General features: G+C 42.3%; 1 protein-coding gene across 1 annotated transcript; it reads right to left on the bottom strand.

Moving 5' to 3' along the window:
• Window positions 1–603: 603 nt before the first annotated feature.
• On the bottom strand, window positions 604–18,199 carry STMP1 (short transmembrane mitochondrial protein 1). Its single transcript, XM_044247031.1, has 4 exons — window positions 18,191–18,199; window positions 17,034–17,279; window positions 2,457–2,510; window positions 604–1,474 (listed from the first exon to the last, which is right to left on the bottom strand). Exons 1-4 carry the CDS (start codon window positions 18,197–18,199, stop codon window positions 1,400–1,402), a joined length of 384 nt encoding a protein of 127 aa, XP_044102966.1. The 3' UTR covers window positions 604–1,399.
• Window positions 18,200–23,791: the final 5,592 nt, after the last annotated feature.

The raw sequence follows: 23,791 nt of genomic DNA, 5'->3' as shown, positions 1-23,791 counted from the left end.
GTCACGGGGCAAAGTAAGGGACTATGGAATTCTCCCTTTATGGCAATCGTAGGGACCGTGACTGGTTTTAAGTAGCCCATTGGCCGGTTAAGGCCTATGGCTTAATGAGCCTGTTTGCATCAGCTCAGTGGTCACTGTGGGCCCCTTTGCCTTGCTCAGGTTTCTATTGCTCAAGCCCATGGCCTAAAAGTGGCCTCTGGGGCACCTGGGTGGCTCAGTGGGTTAAGCCGCTGCCTTCGGCTCAGGTCATGATCTCAGGGTCCTGGGATCGAGGCCCGCATTGGGCTCTCTGCTCAGCAGGGAACCTGCTTCCTCCTCTCTCTCTCTGCCTGCCTCTCTGCCTGCTTGTGATCTCTCTCTGTCAAATAAATAAATAAAATCTTTAAAAAAAAAAAAAGGGCCTCTGTGTTCTACCCTGACAGACTGACAATAACAAATCTTTGGCAACTGGGTGAAGGTCTCATTTTCACTAGCTTCTTCCTGCTGAATGAGGGACTTAAGAGATGTCCCTACCTATGGGTCAACATACAATGGTGATTTCTGATCGCAGGAAACAAACAAAAAAACTCTCCCAAGTTTCTTATGAGAATCACTATAAAGATATACTGTAAATACATTTTTAATGTGAAGAGGCATAAAATTTCCTTTACAACTTGTCATTTATCTGTCATGTAACGTCAAATGCACCTGTAAACCCCTAAGGTAAGTAGGATTCTTTTGAGGGAAAAGAGCCAAATCAAAGACACAATTAAGGAAAACATGCATACTAGACTATGAATTCTACGGAGGTTAAAGGCCACTATTTTACATATTTTTAAACTCCCTAGTTCCTGACAGAGTTCTCAGAGTATAGTTTCTTAGTTAATGAGTAATAAATTGATTTACTGATTAAATTAGCAATTATGGAGCTGCCTGACAACAGCATAAAATAAGTGGAAAATTCAGGAGTGACTGGCTTCTTGGCTTTAATTTTAATGACCTTAAAACAACATAATTTAGTACCAAATGTTTAAACACCCATTATAATTGCTAAACTGTGAAATCAGCATTATTTATGTCTGACCAGCTATACAAAACTCATCCATTTTTCTTTAGAAAAGAGTAGAAATTCCAAAGAATAAAGGAGAGACTAGTAATTAAAGGTCACATTTACTAATCTAGCACCATAATTCCAGTCTTAGGCCGTCTCAAGGGGCTGGAAGGAGGAAGGGACGAGGTGAGGAAGCTGGAAAAGGGTGGTTCTTAACCTGTGGCCCCATCTGTGCTCTCAGGCAATGCAGGATCTAACAGGAAAATTGTTGAGGCTGGAATTTCAAACAAAAACTTTTGGTTCAGATGGTAAGGAGGCCCTCAAGAACAGCAGAATCGGTATATCCAGAAGGCAGTGCTGGAGTCCGCCTCATGAGCTAGGGGGTTTCTTCTTGGCATCCAAGTCCTTTTTTATTTCTTCTAGTTTTTTAGCCAGGTTTGGTATCTTTAAAAAGAAAAAAGGTTATTGTAATTTTGCATCTACCTAATCAATAGTCTTTTACTTTTCTTCGTCCAACAATAAAGGGTTGTTGTACAAGTCTTTATTTTCTTCGGAAAGTGACCGGCTAAATAGAATTTCTTGGCCTCCTAACTGCATAAGGAGGATCTCAGGAGTTGTTAAGTAATGTATGCTCCCTCCCTGGAAGCTATATTCTGACTTCTACTTTTCTACTTCTACTTTATATACTCACTTAGCATCTCAATCCAGTACCAAGTAGAAGCCGTACATATAAATAAAGCTCCTTCCTAGAAAACCATATAACTCAAGTGAAGGTTGATAAAGAATTTCTTTTGTCACATTAAAATCTTCACAACAAAAAAATCTCAAGTTATTATCATGTTTCCCTTCCTTCCCTCTTCCCGCCTCTTCCTTCCTTTCCCTCTCTTTACAACAACCTTTCCAGAATCCCCACTCATGGGCAGTTTTGTCACCTGTTTTTCAACTTCCTGTCTATAAAATGAAGCTAATATAACTCTCCACTTCACAAAACTCTGACCTCCTTAACTGAGCTGCATTGTAAAGATCTGCCACTAAAATTCTCAGTCATTATTACCATTATTACCATGCAGCAGGAGCTAAAAAGATTATCCAATTAGTCTTTAAATTCCCATTTATCACATAATTCTCCATAGAACTGTAAGAAGACTCTAACTTGGTCATTAATTGCTCTGGGCTAACAAACACAGCTCAGGATCACAAGAACATCTTAAACTGATGGAATTTTGCCCTCTTGTGGTGATATGGAGGACAGATGCTTCTGTGAGGTGTATTTTTCTAACAACGGAAAATCTTTCTACAAAGTTCAGGACATTTTCCTCAATCTATAGGCTTCATTTACAATGGAGAGTATATCTGACTCTAACAAAGACAAGTCAATATAAATTTGTGACATGGAATCGGGGAGGACATGGATACGGTCACTTACGTCATAGTTCTGAGCCAGATACATTCCAACCACGTTGCCAAGAGTAAATCCAAGCTGAAAGAATAGAACAGGAAGAGTTATACTGGATCCCAAGTTCTGTGCCATCTGATACCAAGCCAAACTATACAGACAGTAGTCTTGAAGTAGCTACGGACAGTTCAAGACCCCAGTTTCCAGGGGCGCCTAGGTGGCTCAGTCGTTTAGCATCTGCCTTCAGCTCAACTCATGCTCGCAGGGTCTGAGGATCAAGCTCCGCATCCCTGCTCAGTGGGATGCCTGCTTCTCCCTCTCCCACTGCCCCTGCTTGTGTTCCCTCTCTCGCTGCATCTCTCTGCCAATAAGTGGATAAAATCTTTTTTTTTTAAGATTTTATTTGTTTATTTGACAGATCAGAAGTAGGCAGAGAGGCAGGCAGAGAGAGAGGAGGAAGCAGGCTCCCCGCTGAGCAGAGAGCCCGATGTGGGGCTCGATCCCAGGACCCTGGGATCATGACCTGAGCTGAAAGCAGAGGCTTTAACCCACTGAGCCACCCAAGCGCCCTAAATGGATAAAATCTTAAAAAAAAAAAGACCCCAGTTTCCAGTCTAGGGCTAGACAGTATGAGATTCAGTATTCTTTTGTAAAATAAATATAGGAATACTCTCCCTAAAGGTTAAAGAGCATACAAAAGTGAGAATAAATGGCAGCACTAAACAAATCTACCCTAGATTCTCCCTGTCCCCTCACAACCTCCATAAATACTTAACTGTCAGCTCCAGAAACCCAAGCCACACTGATGATTTTGTTGTTAAAAGTAATTTGTTTTCTCTTTCTTTTTTGGTTATAAGTATTGTTACTTACTACATCAAATAAAAAATATCCGATTTAAAAAAAATACTCAGCTAAGCTCTATTATCTTGGACAATGGAGACATTTTCACAGTTACTCTCTTCATATCTGAGGCCTAGGGTAGTGAAGTGACTTTTTCAGGGTTATTCATAACAAAGGAACACAGACCTAAATTAGATTCTCATTCAAAAATGAAAATGTATCATGACAGAAAAGCATGGGAAACCCTGACATACAACTGAGACAGCATATGGCTTAGCACTCTGCCGTGGGTGTAACCTGATGGGCAGAACACTTAAGACCTGTGGGGGACAAAGATTCCCTAACCAGCTCTTACTCAGTGAGGAGAGAAAGGCATGATTTTCAGAGAACTATAAATGCTTATGCCATTGGGCGACTATTTCCCTGAACTTTTAAAAACTGTTTCATGAAAATTTAAAGCACTCAATTTACCACAAACAAACCAAAGCTCATTAAACTTTGAGTTCTAATGATCCGTAACTCCCTGGGGTTTTTTCCTCCAATAATTAAGAATCTCCAACAGGACGCCTAATTTCTAATTACATAAATTCAAACTGGCATCTTTTTTTTTTTTAATCATTTTCTCTAATCAGTATTTCTCCTATTCAATAAGTAGCAGAGCTTAACGAAAAACGTGGCACTTAACACTGTCAGTTCTACCTAATGTGGTCGAACCTTCTCTTCAAGTCAGAGATACATATAGGGAAACATATAGGGAAAGCCTTCATGAGCTTTAAATACCAAAAGCACAATTTAAATTGGTTGTTAGTTGGCTCCATAGCTCAGGGGTTAGAGCACTGGTCTTGTAAATTGGTTGTTAGTTGATGTTAGGAACATAAAAGCAGCTATCCATTCTCTAATCAGAGTCCATTTTCTAATAATTTGATTAATTAGGCACATTCTCTCAAATAATAGTTTTACCAAGGTGGCACCAAGAAGCAAAATGATTTTTTTACTCCTGTGGGTTGAAACCAGGTAGACAGTTTTCCAAATCCGAAAGAGTATTAAATTTACTTGTAAGAACTGTGGGGAGTCGGGGGGGGCGGTGATCAACTGAGAATTTTAGCTCTAACACAAAGCAGAAAAAACAGAAAGGTGTAAATTCTCAAGAAAAACAGAGTTCTGGTTCTACTACTCACTATCTAGCTGGGTAGCTGTAGCTGATTTGAGTTTCCTGTTCTATAAAACATTATACTAACAGTGTTCTTGGGGCACCTGGGTGGCTCAGTGGGTTAAGCCTCTGCCTTCAGCTCAGGTCATGATCTCAGGGTCCTGGGATCAAGCCCCACATTGGGCTCTCTGCTAGGCAGGGAGCCGGCTTCCCCACCCCACCCCTCGCCTGCCTCTCCGCCTACTTGTGATCTCTTTTCATAAATAAGTAAAATCTTTAAAAACAAACAAACAACAACAACAAAAACAATGTTCCTTCCAGCTCCAACATTCTAGGATTCCTGGTTCTTAACCACATGTGTCTCAACATAAAAATATGGCGTATCTAATGTGGCTTCACTTTGGCAATTCCACCAGCACATGAGAAAATAGAAGTTATTTTAAAACACAAACAAAACAAAAACTATGGGCCTCTAGACAAGTGGTATCCAATTCCAGTTTCAGAACACTGCCAGATCTACCACTGAGATATTGTAAAATTAAATACACAACATAAGAGAAATGTCACGTATTAAGTGAAATGTTGAGGGAAATGCATAAAGCCAGAAAACCATTTATATGTTATCCATGGGATGCTCACCAGGCAAGTTTACCAGAGAAAACATCTTAATCTAATAAAAAACATAAAACATAAATCTGAGGAATGGTGACTCATTAGTCTGACAAGTTAGACTGAAGCCAGATTATAGAAGGCCTTGAATGAGTTTGCAACGTCCCTGCAGGCCCAGATTGCTTAACTTCTTCCAGGCCAAGACCTGGACGCCTCATCAGGCGTCCATCCAGACAGCTGTAATCCTCCACGGTGCCCCCTCCCACTCACTGACCACCCCCCCCACAGTAGGCCCTGCAGGGAAGGCAGTATAGAGAAAAGGCAATGACTTCCCCAGCAGTCACTGACTAAATGAATGACTATCGCATTCCTTCTACAATCATTTTGAGACTTTAGGAATATGTGGCTACTTCTCACACGCACACTGCAGGCAATAAATGGTAAGACATCACAAGTGTAGGGACACAGGAGTGACCTGAGCAAAGTGGTTGAGAACAGATGGATGGAGGGAAGAGGCTGCAGCTAAGAGACACAGGAGGCAAGTCTAGACTGGGTCAGGGCAGCGTACGTAGGAGACAGAATTTTCCAGCTCTACATTTACACCATACAGGTACCGTACAGGTAAAATCGGTGAGGCTCTTCAATCCGTTATCCACACTTCTGAAAGGCAAAACTCTATTCAAACTGTTTCACTGTAATCCAACTGGCAGCAAAATCACACCTGACCAGAACCTGTATGATACTATTTATAGTCTATCACATTTCAGTGTGAATATTCACTTTTTGCTACAGAAAAAGCATCTTTTTTTTTTTTTAAGATTTTTTATTTATTTATTTGACAGAGAGAAATCACAAGTAGGCAGAGAGGCAGGCGGAGAGAGAGAGAGGAGAGGAAGCAGGCTCCCCGCTGAGCAGAGAGCCCGATGCGGGACTCGATCCCAGGACCCTGAGATCATGACCTGAGCCGAACGAAGGCAGCGGCTTAACACACTGAGCCACCCAGGTGCCCTAAAATCTTTTAAAAAATCTCTCAAATACATCTGGCCCCCAAAGGTTTTGATTAGAAGACTGAAGACCCTTATATACTAAAAATAAATTCATATTCAGCCCTGTGAAGGGATTCTAAAACAGTACCTACATATTTCAGTGTACAGGAATGTATAGGAAAAAAAGCTATAGATACATAAAATAGTTATAGGAGGCAGCAGCCAGTACAGGACCCTGAATATAACAGATGCAGGAAGAACCAGAAATGGGTCATGCATTAAGTCACATGAATGAAACAGAAGTGATTCTTCTAAGAAACCATATCTGAAAGAGATCAATGTACCTAAATTTATTAAAGCCTCTAACTATGCTGAGTAAGTATAAAAAAATTTAAACTGAGAAGGGAACTGAACGTGGAGAATCAAGGCATAAGGTATGAATGAGGAGGTGATGACTAAAAGAAATAGGACTGATTAGGAGAGGACTTGAATTTAGAAATGGAGAGAAACAAGTATGGAGCCCTGGGTAGGGCTGGCTCAGGGACCTCAAAACAGGCAAAGTAGTTTAGTTCCCATGTAACCTTGATATCAAGCCAATGGCTACTCTTTACCAGCAACAACACGATGAAAGCACTGCTTTGGAAGAATTCACCTAGCAACTGTACTCAAAAAAGGCTGAACAGTTAGTAAGTACAGATCGGGAAGGCCCAGATTAGTGTGGCAGCATAGGGGACAGAGAGCAAACATCATCACTAAATTGCTTTTCTTCTTAAGTCAGTGATAATCCCCAAAACAGGCTCTTAACTATAGAGAACTGATGGTTACCAGAAAGGAGATGGGTGGGGAAATGGGTGAAATAGGTGAGCACGGAGTAATATACAGAATTGCTGAATCACTATATTGTACACCTGAAACTAATATAACACTGTGTGTCAACTATACTGGAATAAAAATAAATTTAAAAAATAAAATAACAATTAAAATAAAAATCAGTGATGACCAATGATATAGAATGGAGAGTCCAGGAACCAACCTTAACATTCATGGTCAAGTGATTTTTTTTTTTTTAAAGATTTATTTAAATCTTTAAAAGATTTAGAGAGTTATTAAATCTTTAAAAGAGAGAGTGTATAAGGGAAGAAAAGGGAAGGGCAAAGGGAGAGAGGATCCCAAGCAGACTCCCCACCAAGCTCAGAGGTGGACATGGGGCTCAATCTCATCACCTGGAGATCATGACCTGGGTGGGTCAACAGGCCAACTGAGCCATCCAGGTACCCCTGGTCAAGTGATTTTTAACAAGGGTGCTGATACATTCAATGGAAAAAGAATAGTCTTTTCAAGAAATGATGCTAGGACAACTGGATATCCACAAGCCAAAGAGTGAATATGAACCCCTATCTCACATCATAAACAAAAACTAACTCCAAATGGATCAAGACCTAAATGTAGGGGCGCCTGGGTGGCTCAGTGGGTTAAGCCACTGCCTTCGGCTCAGGTCATGATCTCAGGGTCCTGGGATCGAGTCCCGCATCGGGCTCTTTGCTCAGCAGGGAGCCTGCTTCCCTCTACCTCTCTCTCTGTCTGCCTCTCTGTCTGCTTGTGATCTCTCTCTGTCAAATAAATAAATAAAATCTTTAAAAAAAAAAAAAAAAAGACCTAAATGTAGAGGCTCCTGGGTGGCTCAGTGGGTTAAAGCCTCTGCCTCTGGCTCAGGTCATAATCCCAGGGTCCTGGGATTGAGCCCCGCATCATCAGACTCTCCGCTCAGCAGGGAGCCTGCTTCTTCCTCTCTCTGCCTACCTCTCTGCCTACTTATGATCTCTGTCAAATAAATAAATAAAATCTTAAAAAAAAAAAAAAGACCTAAATGTAAAAGCTAGAACTATAAATCTCTTGTAAGAGCACAAAGTAGTAAATCTCATGACTTTGCATTAGGGAACAGTTTCTTAAATATGGCATCAAAAGCACAAGTGACCAAAAAAAGACACATTGGACTTCATCAAAATTAAAAATATTTATGTTTCAAAGAATACCATCCAGAAAATGAAAAAACAACCCAATGGAATAGAATTAAATATTTTCAAATCACATATTGATAAAGGACTTGTATCCAGAATATAAGAATCCTTATGACCTAACAATAAAATGACAACCCAATTTAAAACTGAGCAAAGGATTTTTTTTTTTTTAAGATTTTATTTATTTATCTTAGAGAGAAAAACCAGAGAGATCACAGAGTGGGAGGGAGACGGGGAAGCAGATTCACCACTGAGCAGAGAGCCAGATGCAGGGCCTGATCCCAGGACCCTGAGATCATGACCCAAGCCAAAGGCAGACACTCAATTGACTAAACCACCCAGGCACCCCGAGCAAAGGATCTGATAGACATTTCTTTTTTTTTAAGATTTTATTTTTATTTATTTGATAGAGAGCACAAACAAGGGAACCAGAGAGGGAGAAGCAGGCTCCCTGCTGATTAGGGAGCCCAAAGTGGGACTCAATCCTAGGACCTCAAGATCATGACCTCGGCTGAAGGCAGTTGCCCAACCAACTGAGCCACCCAGGCGCCCCAGACAGTTCTCCAAGTAAGATATACATGGCCCATGGGCACATGAAAAGATGCTCAATATCACTAGTTATTAAGGAAATGCAAATCAAAACCACAATGAGGTGCCATATTACACCCACTAGGGATGACTTCAGTCAAAAAGTGTTGAAAAGGAAGTGGAGAAAATGGAACCTTCATCCACTGCTGATGGGAATATAAAATCATAGAGACACTCTGGAAAGTGGTCTGGCAATCTCTCAAAGTTAAGCGTACAGTTACCATATGATGCAGCAATCTTACTGTAGGGTGTATACTCAAGAGAACTAAAACATACATCCACACAAAAACTTGTACACAAATGTTCACAAGATTATCCATAATAGCCAAAAGGTGCAAACAACCCAAATGCCTATAAGCTGGTGAATGGATTAATAAAATGTGGTATATCCATACAATTTAATATTATTCAGCCATGAAAGTACTAATTCGTGCTATAACATGGATGAACTTTGGTAACACTGTTCTGATTGAAAAGCAGTCGGAAGAGACCACATGTTACATGACTCCACTTAAAGGAAATGTCCAGAATAGGTAAATCCATAAAGACACACAATAAATTAGTGGTTCTCCAAAACTGGGGAAGAGGAGAATGAAAAACGAATGCTAATGGATATGGGGTTTCTTTGGAAGCCAATGAAATATTGGATATAAAATTATAGTGGTGATGATTGCACAACTCTGTGAATATGTAAGAAACCAGGGAATTCTACACTACAAATGGGTGAGTTGTATGACAAATACTGTATCTTAAAAATATTTTGGGGCGCCTGTTTGGCTCAGTCGGTTAAGCGTCTGCCTTCAGCTTGGGTCCTGATTGCAGACTCCTGGCATCAAGTCCCGCATCGGGCTCCCTGCTCCTTGAGGAGCCTGCTTCTCCCTCTGCCTCTCTTCAGGTCTCTCGTGAATAAAAGAATAAAATCTTTAAAAAATATTTTTTAAAAAACCATTGATATTTGGTAAAATATCAGCTATATGGGATAAAACTGGAAATCACAGACAACTTCAAGGTTTCCAGACTGGACAAATGTTTAAAAAGAATGAAAATGTTGGACTGAAAAAAAATGAGGACCACTGAGATAAACAGTTGGCTTTGTGTATGAAAACCACAAAAAATCAACTCTTTTTTATGTAAGGACACATAAGCAAGTTAATCTCAACACTGTATCAACATAAAGAAGCACCAAGTCTTAAAAATAAGAAAGCTAACTCCAGAGCAATCTGACTCTTCTCATCATTTGCTGCTCAATCTCTTCCCCAATCAAAAAGTTACTTCTGTCATTTAGTAAATAAAGCTATAATTTTTACCCAGGGATGGATCCTGGCAATAACCCCAACTGAATACTACCTAATAATTCTGAAAGACTTATCAAATTACATTTTCAATGAGTACACACCCAAACCCAAGTTATGACACAGAATCTGAACCATCTCATATTCACTGACAAAGGCTTAAGAAATCTAAAAATAATCTCATTAAAAATAAAAAATAAAAGTAATCTCATTTTATTTAGCAAATATAGCTACAACTAGCATTCAACAGGATACCTAAAAATGTTGTATGGTCTCAGGTGAGAAAAGCTACACACTGACAAGAAAACCAGAAGTATACATTATCTAACATTAGTAAAAAAATAAATTGATAATTTTATTTCTCCATTTAAATCAAGAGACCTACAGAAACTACCTGAAAACTGCTCATTCCAAGGAGGCAAGAAAAAAATTCATCTTTAGTCTTTAAACGTTTCAGACTTGTTGCAAAGAAATTGTGTTTAACATCTGCTTCAAGTAATAATAAAACCCATATTCTATACATTAAAACAAAAACCTGCTGAGGATATAACCTGTATCTCTTCTACTACCACCACAGAGATGTGCATTTTTAAAATATAAGGCTGGTTTTATATTCAATAATTTTCCTTAGATAGTGAACGGAGGAGGCTGTTAATTCTTCAATTGAGTCAGTAAATTAAATAGGGACATTCATGAAAAAGATAGATCTAACACTTTGGAAAGAGGTCAATCAGGTAGAACCAGTCTGCCTGTTCTCAAAGAAGCTGATTCAAATATTCAAGTATCTTATGAATATCTAAGAGTAGTAATCAAGTAAAGAAGGAATATCTAATTAAATCAATCACACAGTATTAGCTAAGTGCCATGTGCTTAGGAAATCTAAGCATAAGCCATGTTGCTTCTTCCCCTGGAATTTATGATCTATTCTAGAAAGATAAGACTAAAACAAGTGGAGGCGCAAGGAACAAAGCACAGCAGCACATCTCCAAACGATGGTCTGAATGGGCCGCATAGTTCAAGGGCATCATGTTAGAAACTGAACATAATCTGTATGAACATATTAAAGGAGAAATATCATTTATCATCAGAGGGGGAAATAGCATGATAAAATTCAATGGTCAATCACAACAAAAACTCTTATAGAAACAGAAGAGAGGGGACACCTAGGTGGCTCAGTATGTTAACCGACTGCCTTTGGCTCAGTTCATAATCCCAGGGTCCTAGGATCGAGTCCTACATTGATCGGACTCCTTGCTTAGCAGAAGCCTGCCGCTCCCCCTGCTTGTGTGCTCGATCTGTCTCTCTGTGAGACCAATAAATAAATAAAATCTTAAAAAAAAAAAAAAAGAAAGAAAGAAACAGAAGAGAATTCCCTTAATGTTAGGAAATACCAGAAACACAAACATCATACAAAAACCTGAGAAGCATTTCCTAGAAAAAACTAGGATATCCACTCCCCTATTGGAAGTCCTAACTCGAGAAAGACAAGAATTGGAAAAGAACACAAAACTGTCATTTTTGCCTTCACCAGAGATATGACTGCCTTCACAGTATTGCATTCATTGATTTACTTCCTTTTTTAAAAAATTTTTTAAAATCTTACTTATTTAATCTAGGGGTGCCTAGGTGGCTCAGTCGTTAAGCAACTGCCTTCAGTGACTACCTTTGGCTCATGACCTCTGGTCCTGGGATCGAACCCTGCATCGGGCTCGCTGCTCAGCAGGGAGCCTGCATCCCCGTTTCTGCCTGCTGCTCTGCCTACTTGTGATCTCTGTGTGTCAAATAAATAAAATCTTTTTTAAAAAATAAAATAAAAGTCTTATTTTTTTAAAGACTGTTTTTTTTTAAAGATTTTATTTATTTATTTGACAGAGATTACAAGTAGGCAGAGAGGCAGTTAGAGAGAGGAGGAAGCAGGCTCCCTGCTGAGCAGAGAGCCCGATATGGGGCTCAATCCCAGGACCTTGGGATCATGACCTGAGCTGAAGGCAAAGGCTTTAACCCCCTGAGCCACCCAGGTGCTCCAAAAGTCTTACTTATTTAATCTCTACACTCCATGTGGAACTCAAACTCATGACCCCCAAGATCAACAGCCACACACTCCTCTGAGCCAGCCAGGTGCCCAACTTTTTTTTTTTTTAATTAAAAAACTATTTTAACTAAGCTCTATGCCCAATGTAAGGCTCAAATTCACAACCCAGAGATCAAGAGTTGCATGTTCTACCCACTGAGCCAGCCAGGCACCCTGTCAGTCATTCACTTCCAAGTCAATCTACAAACTATGAGAGCTAAAAGATAGGTAAGACTGCTAGATACAAAAATCAGTACACCAAACTTAGCATCTCTATACATCAGCAACAAATTTGAAAATGTAATTTTAAAAAGGATGCCACTCACGGGACACCTGGGTGGCTCAGTGGGTTAAACACTCTGCCTTCGGCTCAGGTCATGATCCCAGGGTCCTGGGATCGAGCCCCACATCGGGCTCTCTGCTCAGCAAAGAGCCTGCTTCCTCCTTTCTCTCTGCCTCCCTCTCTGCCTACTTTTGATCTCTACAAGCCAAATACATAAATAAAATCTTTAAAAAAAAAAAAAAAGGATGCCACTCACAACAACTAAAAAGCACCTGGAAATACTAAAAAAAAAAAAAGGCTATTACTGAGAGGACAATAAAACAATGATGAAAGACATTTAAGACGTAAATTAACAGGTAGGTGGATCATAAGTGATCCAAGAGCTTTCTTTATGAAAAGAAAAGCTCCTGAGAAAACATGGGAGTTGAGAGTAGTTGGGGAGGCAAAAAAAACAGAGGACAAAGGGAAAACCAGATGGGAAGGTCTGAAGGCAGGAAGGTCCACTGGTGGTCCAGGTTGGTAAGATAGCCTGGTCAGTCTAAAATAGAGGAGATATGTTGAAGGGCAGTAGTAAGGGAAAATGGAGTCAGATGAGCAAATCTTGAAAATCAAGTGCAAGTGGTTACTACCTGATGTGCAGGGACATAAAGACCACTGACAGTTTCTGAGCATGTGAATTAGACAATTACTACTAGATGATTACTCTGGAGCTGCAAGACTGAACAGAACACCAAAGGCACAAAGGAAACACAGAACTAGAGAAGACAGCCTTACTTTTCTATGGCTGATCAGACTGAAGCGGGAGTGCCATGTTTCAAAAAGAACAGTGGGGGAGAACCGAAAAACTATAATATTCGGGGGAAAGAAGGCTAACTGGAATAAACCTGAAACCATAAAGAACAGATGGAAGAATCAGAAATGTTTCGTCTAAAGAACAGACTAATGGGGGTCAGGGGGGTTGAGAGAGGTACCAAGATGCTCTTCAAATATGTATGTTATGTGGATTAGAACTGCTCTTTAAGGGGCACCTGGGTGGCTCAGTGGGTTAAGCCACTGCCTTCGGCTCAGGTCATGATCTCAGGGTCCTGGGATCGAGTCCCGCATCGGGCTCTCTGCTCGGCAGGGAGCCTGCTTCCCTCTCCCTCTCTCTGCCTGCCTCTCCATCTACTTGTGATTTCTCTCTGTCAAATAAATAAATAAAATCTTTTAAAAATGCAAACTATTTAAAAAAAAAAAAGAACTGCTCTTTAATACCAAGAACTAGTTAGGGAGACACTGACCAAAAATGATACAGATCATCTGAGGAACTAGAGCACCTATTTCAATGGGAGGTGATGAAACATAAACCGGATGCCCCCTTAGTAGTGGAAACTGACATGTCAGCATCTTAGCAGAAGTAGAGAACCTAAAACAACTCTTCCAACTCAAAACCCACATTCCTACCCCAGCGAGGCTGGTGTAGTTAGCGCAACAGTGGAGTAAAAGACACCTACTCTACAAACCTGGCAGCAGGAACATAAAGATGGAACTCTCATAAGGTGAGTACAGAAGACACAATGCCTTAAAACAATAGCTAACATTTACTGAGAGCTGTGTGCAAGGCAGTATTCTCTTTTTCATGAATGAATTTCATAGCCTTATAAGCAGGTACTATTATTGCCCAGTTTATGTTGGGGAAACTGAGGCAGAGAGCAGATAAGTAACTTGCTCAAGAATACACAGGGAAATATATGTGCTAGGCACAGCAGCTAAATGATATGGAGAATGAAGGAGAGAAATAAATCAAGGATTATGTCAGTATTTCAAATTTGAGAAAGCCAGGATGGGAGAACAGAGAAGTTAGGTGTGAGGCATGCATTGCAGGGTGGGGAACAGAGGAGGTAATGGGTCCAGAGGTGCTGGATCTGAGATGGAGGGGATGACGAGAGATGTTCAGCAGACAGCTGATGACAGCCAACTTGAACTCAGAGAAATGGGACGGAAGGTAGTTCTGGAAGCAGCAAAGAGGAGAAGGTGGCAGCATGACAAGAAACACACTCCCTGAGGGTGGGTTTGAAGAAAAGAGTGAAGAGTCAAGGACTGAGCCCTGAGGAACACCTAGTAACCAAAAGAAGGGAAAAGCAGCCAGCACAAACAGGCGAGATTAGATAGGGCCCCTTCCCAGCTGCTGCACCAAGATACTGATCCCCTCAACCCTTGGAGAGGCTAGCACCCAAGCCAGTCACCTTCACGGGTTCTTCTGTGAAGATAAATCCATATGTGTTGTAATGTTAAAGAATGTCAGAAAATATGGAGATGGAGGATCCAAAAACCAAGGAGGAGGGATTAGGAAGGTCGTGATAAAGGGCACCAAGAGATGCCACCTCAGAAAGTGACCAGCAACAGCCAACGCCAGTAACAGTCCGACAGGCAGCGGACACTGAGCTCCCAGTGGTGCCTGTCCTGTCAGGCTGCCCTGAAAAGCTTCCCAAGTTTCCTTACAAAACCTGTAGTGAAACCTTAAAGAAGCCACTGTAGTAAAAGCGAAGGGCAGCAGGACCACGGGAACAGGTTTCTGGGACAGGGATGATGGGCAAATATTTTAATCCACGGAGGAATGAACAATGAAGGAGAAGATAAGCAGCCCATTCAGCTGCAGTAGTTTGGAATAGAGTTCCAGGAAGTGACAAATATAGGAAGCAACCTGGACAGTTTCAAAACACGAGATGACTGTGGCTTAAGTTGTAATAATTTCACCCCTTTCAAAACCTGTCCCGTCGCCATCGCCTACTTTCCTGAGGGCAAAGGAACCCCCATTTTGAGAAGAAACCATATCAGAGGTCAGCTGGTATCTTATAAAAGAGAAACTGAATTTTACCTGAGTCCTTTCTAAGTTCTCTAAAGCACCTTCATGTAGTAACTCATTTTTACTCCTCACATCAAAACCATGAGGTAGGGTCCCATTTTCATTTGTGGAAACTGAAGCAGAGTGAATTCAAGGGACCTCCCCGAGTTCCCACAGCTTGCCAACAATGGAGCTGGGCTTGGAACCCAGACGTCTGACCTCTTAAGCACTAGGACAAGACAGCTGGGCACAGGCTAAAAGCTCGAGGACAACTCAGGAATCACCTGCTTCAACTCGCTGTTTTATAAATCAAATGGCTAAAAGAGAAAGACTTGCCCAAGTTCACAGAATTAGTGAATCATTAGACAGAGGTGGAACCAAGGTGAGAAGTCATACTATCCTGCTTCTTCCAACAGATGCGATGAGGAGATGGAGGAACAAGAGGACACGAGAACATCCCTGTTCCAGCGACTTCTGAGCTAGGAATTTAATGAATGGCTGCAGCCTTTCGCCTTCAATGCTGAGGACTCTGAATTCTCAAATCAGGTACACGCATATTTACACACAGCAGAAGCTTATTCCAAAACCAAGTAAATTCACTCCGCAAAAGCACTTACAAAGTAATTATCAGGGGCGCCTGGGTGGCTCAGGTCATGGTCAGAGGGTCCTGGTAACCAGCCCCTCAAAGGGCTTCCTGCTCAGAGGAGTCTGCTTCTCCCTCTCCCCCTGCTTATGCTCTGTCCCTCTGCCACTCTCTATCGAATAAATAAAATCTTAAAAAAAGATTTACAAAACAAATAATAATAATCAATGCCCTCCCAGTCTGTCAATGCGCTACAGCTATACTAGGCTCAACGCTATCATCTCACTCTCTGAGGCTGACACGGTCTCTAACCTGTTTCCTCCAACAAAAAGACAGTAATTATTCCTACTGACTCCTAAGCTAACACCTAGTTAGGACACTGGGAAAACTTCCAGAGGCAGCCCCGTCTTACTTGGGCGATGTGAGTCAAGGATACCTCTCTTTCCCTCTGAGGATTTAAAAAAAACCAATGACCACCTCAAAGAAGACAAGGGAGGCAACTTTAGAAAAAATTCTCTTCGAGAAAGAACGTAACACTGGGGAAAGCGTCTCCTCCCCAGAGCACTCCGTGTGGAAGATAAGCTGGGAGGTAACCGGGCACGGTCGCGCGCCTCCTCAGCGAACCGGAGGGAGGAAGCATCGAGTTCGAAGCTTCGGACGCGGGCAAGGCCGGCTCTGGCCTGGCGACGCTCGGCGGCCTCCGGAAACGCGCTGCGCCAGAAAGGCCGCTTTTACCCGCAATCAACAGCCGTGCGATCGAGTTTCTTTACTCACAGTAACCCTTTTCCCCCCCAGAATGAGCCCCCTGCAGGACTTCCGCGCACCCCAGGGTCTGACTCACGCCGGCCGCCAGCCACCCCCAAAGTCTGGAAGCTAGAAAAGGCCCGGCGAGCGCTCGGCGAGCCTCCAGCTCTGGCCCTGGGCTGCCGCCTCGTGAGGTGGCTCGCTAACTTAGAGCCCGCGGCCGGCCCCCCCACGTTCCCAGAAAACCTTCCGGCGGGGCTCCAAGGCCGGGATGGGGTGTGCGGGCGGGAGGGCATGGGAGGGGCGCCTCCAAGTCATCTGCGGCCCCCACAGCTTTAACTCGGGCGTCCCACAGTGCCCGCCGGAACCGCACAGCAGCGGCTGCGAAAATGCCCGCCGACACCTCCACGCCTGAGGGGCTCGGACGACTCCACAAGGACTGGCAAAGGGGCTTGGGCCCGGCACACACAAAACCCCGAGGCGCCCCCCCCCCCGGACAGGCGACGAGCGGACCCGGACGCACGCCCAGACCCCCCAAAACCCGGACCCAGGCCGGCCGGGCCCCGAACCAACCCCCACCCTCCCCCCGACCCCGCCACTCCAGGGCAACTGCACTGACCAGGAACTGCAGCATGGCGTCGGCGAGGAGAGGCGCGAAGGGCGGCTGCAGCTCGGTGGGTCGGTCCGAGCCTGCCTCTCCCCGAGTGAGGGGGTGGAACCCGCCGTGGGCTTCCGGGTCACGCCCCACCCCGCCCGCGCCTCCCGCCGCTCCTAGCCTCGCCTCGTCTAGCCTCGCCCAAAGCCGCGCGCGGCGCCCGCGCGCCCCCTGGCGGAAAGCCCCGGAATTACCTCCTGGGCTGGCCGACTAGGAGAGAAGGCCCGCGGGGCTGGGAGAAACCTCAAGTTCCAGGCCGGCCTGAACTGACAGGTTTCATGGTTCAGATTCCAGGACGTGCCAGTCCCCAAGTCCCGTTACTGTAAACCTAGGTCGGGCCCGGGATCTAGATTACTCCCAGCACCCCAACGATTCTGATGCATAGCCAGGCTTAGGACTCGGTCACCTAGAAGGACTGCAGAAGTGGCGGATCTCATCCCTACGTGCAAAGGGGAATCCTCCGTGGAGCTTTTGCAACATAATCTACCCAGACCCCACGCAGAATCTGTGGGAGGGGAGAGCTCTGGGTTTCCAAAGTGCCACGGGTGTGTCATGTAACCTGCAGTGAGCACTTTCAGTAGAGGTTAGGGGCTTAAGTGGTTAAGCTAGATTTGGAAACTGGCACAGCCGTGTCCAATTCATTCCTGGCTGCTTAACCTCTCTCAGGCTCGCATTCCTTCTCTGCAAATGGGGCTGATTCCAGCTCCCCGATGACCTGCTGTGTGAATCAAATGAGACAATGTGAGGAATCAGAAAATGCTCGTCACATGTCTGGGGTGGACAGTGAGCTCTAGAAGACCTTTCCTCATCCTGTCTCCACACAGAGCTACCCTCTCATACTATGGGCCACCTCCCGCTTCTGGTCTTCAAATCATTCAGCGATCTCCGTTAACACACACACTTCCAAAGCAAGACCTCGTTTTCTTTCTTCTCAGCCTTCTGAGTTCACCCTTATCTGTTATATTAAGTGAAACTCTGGCCCCAAACTGTAACAACCAAATCATATAGGCGTAAACTATATGGGAGTATGTTATGGAGATACAGAGGACAACCATGGGGAATGGGAAAGGTATCCAGAACTAAGCAGCATTTTCTCTCCATCTCTGCTTTTCTCCATATACCTGATTCATTGTTCTCTCATTTTGCCTTTTGTTTTTTTCTGCCTTCCAGAATATGACCATTGTCACTCACTAGAGTTTACTCATTAAATGATCCAATGATAGGAAAACTGGATCACTTTCCCTACCATGTTCAATACCTGGGAAAGGAATGCTGATTGAGCCAGTTAGTGTCAAGTGCTCTCTCATCAATTATAACCAGAGAAGAGAGCTCTCTTGGAACTAAAGTGACTGGCAAGGAGGAGGAGATGCTGGTAGATGGCTGTAACACACTTCACCTTCTGACATTCCTAGATTAAAATGAGACTCAGTCAAATCTTGACCAGTGCTCCTCAAACTTTAATGTGCATTCAAATCACCTTGAAATCTTGAGTGGGGGCCTGACATCACGCATTGCTACCTAGCTCCCAAGTGATGCTACAACCGGTGGCCTCTGAAACATTTTGACTTGCAAGACACCGTACTGCGAGCTACACGAAGATGAGAATTTCATTCCATTCATGACTCTATCCTCAGTGCCAGCAAGTGCTTGGCGCAGCCTCTGAACACAGGATTTATTGAGGTTTCTTGCATAAAACCTTAGCCCCTCCTCAAAGATGAATCCTGAAAGGGAAGACATTTCCTCTAAGGTCTTTTCAAAGGTTCTTTCTCTTATACCCCCAAATAACCACAAGGAGAGGGGGGAAAGGGAAGAATTCTTTTTGCTAATTTGAGATTATTACATGTCCTCTGATGAAAACACTTCCAAGATAATGCCTTCCCTTTATCCCTTCACGATGCCTTCATCTACTGACTTCTCAGGTGGCCCCCTCATTCACCAAAGGCTTTGACATCTAACAGCCTTCATTTCAGGCTTGCCAAGCTATCACAATCACGGGTGACTTCCAAGGCCACATACACTTGTATTTTCCAGAATTCTTACCTCCACGGACCTTCAACCTCACACCACTTCAGCAATCCACCGCCATGTTCTTAACCTGCACTTGGTCATCTACTCGACCTGCTCCACCTTTGAAGTATTATATCCTCAAATCTTATTTCTTATTTTATCAATTTTTTAAAAGATTTTATTTATTTATTTGACAGAGATCACAAGTAGGCAGAGAGGCAGGCAGAGAGAGAGGAGGAAGCAGGCTCCCCGCTGAACAGAGAGCCCGACGCAGGGCTCCATCCCAGGACCCTGAGATCATGACCTGAGCTGAAGGCAGAGGCTTAACTCACTGAGCCACCCAGGCGCCCCACCAATTTTTTGACCTTAGCCAAATCTCCAGTCTCTCAGCTGTTCCATATTCTTATAAGCTGTGAGCTCCCCTCTGGCTTCATTCCCTTTCTAGCTGGTCTAAATCCCAAGAGATCTGAACTTCAATCAATGCAAAAACCAAGATGCCCTCTAATAAGTAAGCAGATTAAAAAACTGTGGTACAGGGGCGCCTAGGTGGCTCAGCTGGTTGGGCAACTGCCTTTGGCTCAGGTCAAGATTCCAGGGTCCTCGGTTGGAGTTACACATCAGGGCCCCAGCTCTATGTGGCGTCTGCTTCTCCCTCTTACCTTCTCCCCTCATGCTCTCAGTGTCTCAAATAAATAAAATCTTTAAAAAAACAAACTGTGGTACATCCAGACAACAGACTACAAATCATTGCTTAATTAAAAAAAAAAGAAAGAAAGAAAGAAAATGCTATCAAGCCATGAAAAGATTGGAGGAAGCTTAAATGCATATTACTGAGTGAAAGATGTTTATCTGAAAAGCCCACGTACTGTATGATTCCAAGTCCATGAAATTCTGGAAAAGGCAAATCTATGGAGACAATAAAAAGATAATTGGTTACAAGGATAGTGGGTGAGCAGGAATGGAGAAATGAACAGGCAGCGTGCAGAAGATAAGATTTTTAGGCAGTGACAATACTCTATATAGTACAGTGATGGATATATGTCATAGATTTGTCCAAACCCAAAGAATACACACCAAGAGTGAACCCCAGGGCTTCAGGTGATTATATGATGTGATAATGTAGGATCATCTCTGGTAAAAACATACCATTCTGGTGAGTGGTACTGATAATGGGGGTGGGGGACTATGGGTGTGTGGGAACAACAGGTATATGGGAAATCTCTGAATCTGCCTCTAAATTTTGTTGTAAACTTAAAACTGCTCTAAAAATATTAAGTCATTGGGGGAATTGACAGTTGGAACTGTTATTAATGATATGAACAAACAGGTGCTCTCCCCCCTCAGATAGGAGTAAGTTGGAGGAATCACTGAGAAAAATATTGCAATGCCTGGTGAAACTTAAAACTCTTAATCTCCATCTCAGGGTTTCCACTTCTAGTTATGTAAGCCAGAGAGGCCTCCTTATAGGTCACACGTCTCAACCAACAAGACATGTGTGATAATCATTGCAGCACTGTTTGTAACAGCAAAACCCTGGAAATTTAAATGTATGTCAGCCCACCAACAATAGAATGCATAAAATAGGGTATTTGTAAAATGCAGTAACTACCATTCAGTATTTATAATAAATGAGTATGAGGAATTGTTAAAAATACAATGTTAAATCAAAAAAAGCACACTGCACGTTGTTCCATAGTATGACAACATACCTATAAAGATTAACAACCTGTGGGCGCCTGGGTGGCTCAGTGGGTTAAGCCGCTGCCTTCGGCTCAGGTCGTGATCTCAGGGTCCTAGGATCGAGTCCCGCATCGGACTCTCTGCTCAGCAGGGAACCTGCTTCCTCCTCTCTCTCTCTGCCTGCCTCTCTGCCTACTTGTGATCTCTGTCAAATAAATAAATAAAATCTTAAAAAAAAAAAAAAAGATTAACAACCTGTAAAACAAGGGATAGGTCAAATGAATGATGGGGATTAAGGAGTGCACATGGGATAAGCGTCACGTGACGTATGGAAGAGCTCAATCACTATATTGTACTATATTGTACCCCTGAAACTAATATGCTTTGTCAACAGGAATTAAAAACTTAAAAAACAAAAAAACCTGTAAAATAATCCTTTTTAATGCCTGTGAATACACACATATGTAGTGGAGGCATAAAACATGAACGGCAGATTCAACAATGAATTCTTGACAAAGGTTATCTTTGGGAGGGAAGTAAGGGGAATGGGATTAGGGAGTTCCCAGCAGCCCCAACTGTACCTACCATGGCAGAGTTCCTTAAAAAAAAAAAAATTCTGGAGCAAAGACGGTTAATTTAAAGATTTGATCAAATTAAGTATATGAGATAAGGCATCTGCATGTTTATTATATTGATCATATGTATGATTGAAGCCATACACAATTTTAAAAATTTGAATACATGACAAAAGCAACCGCTGAAAAGGTTTTTGGAAACATAAATTCACATTCTTGAAGCATCAACCCACAGATTATTCATTACGATGGAGAGGTGTATCAAGCACTACCTTAATTAAGTGAGCAAGCTTAAAATAATGGCACAAAGTGATATACCTTCTGATAGGATATGCTGAAGGCACATCACCCATAGAATTGTAGTATTCTTGGGGCACCTGGGTGGCTCAGTGGGTTAGGCCTCTGCCTTCAGCTCGGCTCATGATCCCAGGATCCTGTGATGGAGCCCCACATCGGGCTGTCTGCTCAGCAGGAAGCCTGCTTCCCTTCTCTTCTCTCTCTGCCTACTTGTGATCTCTTTCTGTCAAATAAAGAAATGAAATCTTAAAAAAAAAGAATTGTAGTATTCTTGCCAAAAATGTTTAACCTGAATTAAAAAAGAAAACAAAACTGTGGGAACCTTTTCCAAAATAGCTTAAGTGTCAGGTTAAACAACTTCTCCCCTGAAAAGGGAAGGGAACCACTTCTGAATCAAGGGAAAATGAGAGAACTAAATGTAATGTGTGATTCTTGATTTAATTTTGGGTAAAAAAAGAAAAAAAATTTTCTAAAAGTACATTTTGGGGGAGCAACTGAAATTTGAATACAAACTCAGTATTAGAAAAATTTTTATTGCATTTTATTAGCAAATGTCTTAAGTGTGATAATGCTATTATGATTTGGAAGGATATACTTGCTGAAGTATTATGGATAAAGTGTCACAATGTCAATAACCTACTTTCAAACAGTTAAGGTAAAAAAACAGTATATATATATATATACATATAAAAAGATAAAGCAAATGTGCAAATGTTAACAGTTGGCAAAGCTAGGTTAAAGCTGTATATAGGTTCACTGTACTTTTTTTCAAATCTTGTGAAGAGTCAACATTTTCTCAAAATAATCTGGGAAAATAGACAAATATTTAGAAAAGACTCAATTGTGTATAAATAGCTTTTATAGCTCAAATAAAGTACGGACATATATTTATGTAACACTATTTTATGAAAACTATAATAATAAAGGTACTCACCTCTTTTGTCTAATCCCACCAAACAGATTAACTCAGTAAAAACAATGTTTCAAGACCTTCAGCTTATTTAGTAGTTTTTAGGACTAGACGAACCCTCCCTTTAAATGCTACACCTTTTTAAAATGCAAGTTCTGCAATGTTTTGATCCCCTTTGCTTTGCTGCAGAGCACAAGCCACACACCCAAAAGCCCCTCTCCACACCCCAGGTAACCATGCTGAGCCGGGCAGTGTGTCCTCTGCGGCCCCCTGTGTGAGCTTCTCCCTCCGGCTTTATTTTATAAAGCTGCGATCCTTCCTGCCCTCCCTCCGCACACATTCTTCCCCAGTGTCCAAATTCTGATCCAGTCTGCTGGAGGTTTTGGAAGAAATGATGGGAAAACAAGAAAACAAGGTTTAGTAAATCTAAAAATCATTTTCAATTCAGCTTCAAACTCACAAGGTTTACAAAATGCTTTGATTCTGTGCCCCAGTCTCCCTTCTGATCCTTTCTGGGCTTCTGCCCGTGTTCAGATGCTACAGTTGCCAGAGGTCTGACCGGGGGCAGCTACAGTCGCTACTCCATGGTGAACCCACTTACTCACACATTCACACTCCCCTAAGACTTCTATTTGTTAGCAGGATGCCTTCCGGCTAAACACTAATGTTTTTAAGTGGTGGGCAGTAAATTAACTTCAAAATATAACAATGACAAGGCCCTTTTAAAAAGATGTTATGGAAATGTCAGAAAAAAAATTTTTTAAAGAGCAACACTATAACTAAGAATAACTTTTCTGCTACTACATGAGCCCAGTCTCTCCTGTATATTAGGCTGAAATAACTGGTGCCTGGAAAGGGAAAAATGGACTTTGAGATGATGCAGTCACTTAAACATAAGTACAACTGGGCAAGAAGTAGAATGGTGATTGTATATGTTCTTTTGCTCGAATCGTAGCCATCATATTAATTACATGAGAAATATGGGCAGGTGGTTAGTTTGTGAAATTTCACAATCATTTCTAAGGAAGAAATGCAAATCATTTCACTGTCATTTATATGCAGAAAAGAAAAAAAACAATTTTAGGAAGGAGAGGGCTTCATTTCTTGGGGCTTTTCTGTAACACATTCACAACACTGAGCACACTCTTTTGTCAAAGAGCATAGCTACAGTTTCTTGTCCACTCTAGCTCACAGAGTAACCCTGAATATTACAAAGGTGTAATATAGACAACAAAGGGATAAAGCAGTAGAAT

Source organism: Neovison vison, chromosome 4 (genome assembly GCF_020171115.1).
Source record: "Neovison vison isolate M4711 chromosome 4, ASM_NN_V1, whole genome shotgun sequence".
Taxonomy (NCBI): Eukaryota; Metazoa; Chordata; class Mammalia; order Carnivora; family Mustelidae; genus Neogale; species Neogale vison.
This window is presented reverse-complemented; position numbering and strand designations above follow the sequence as displayed.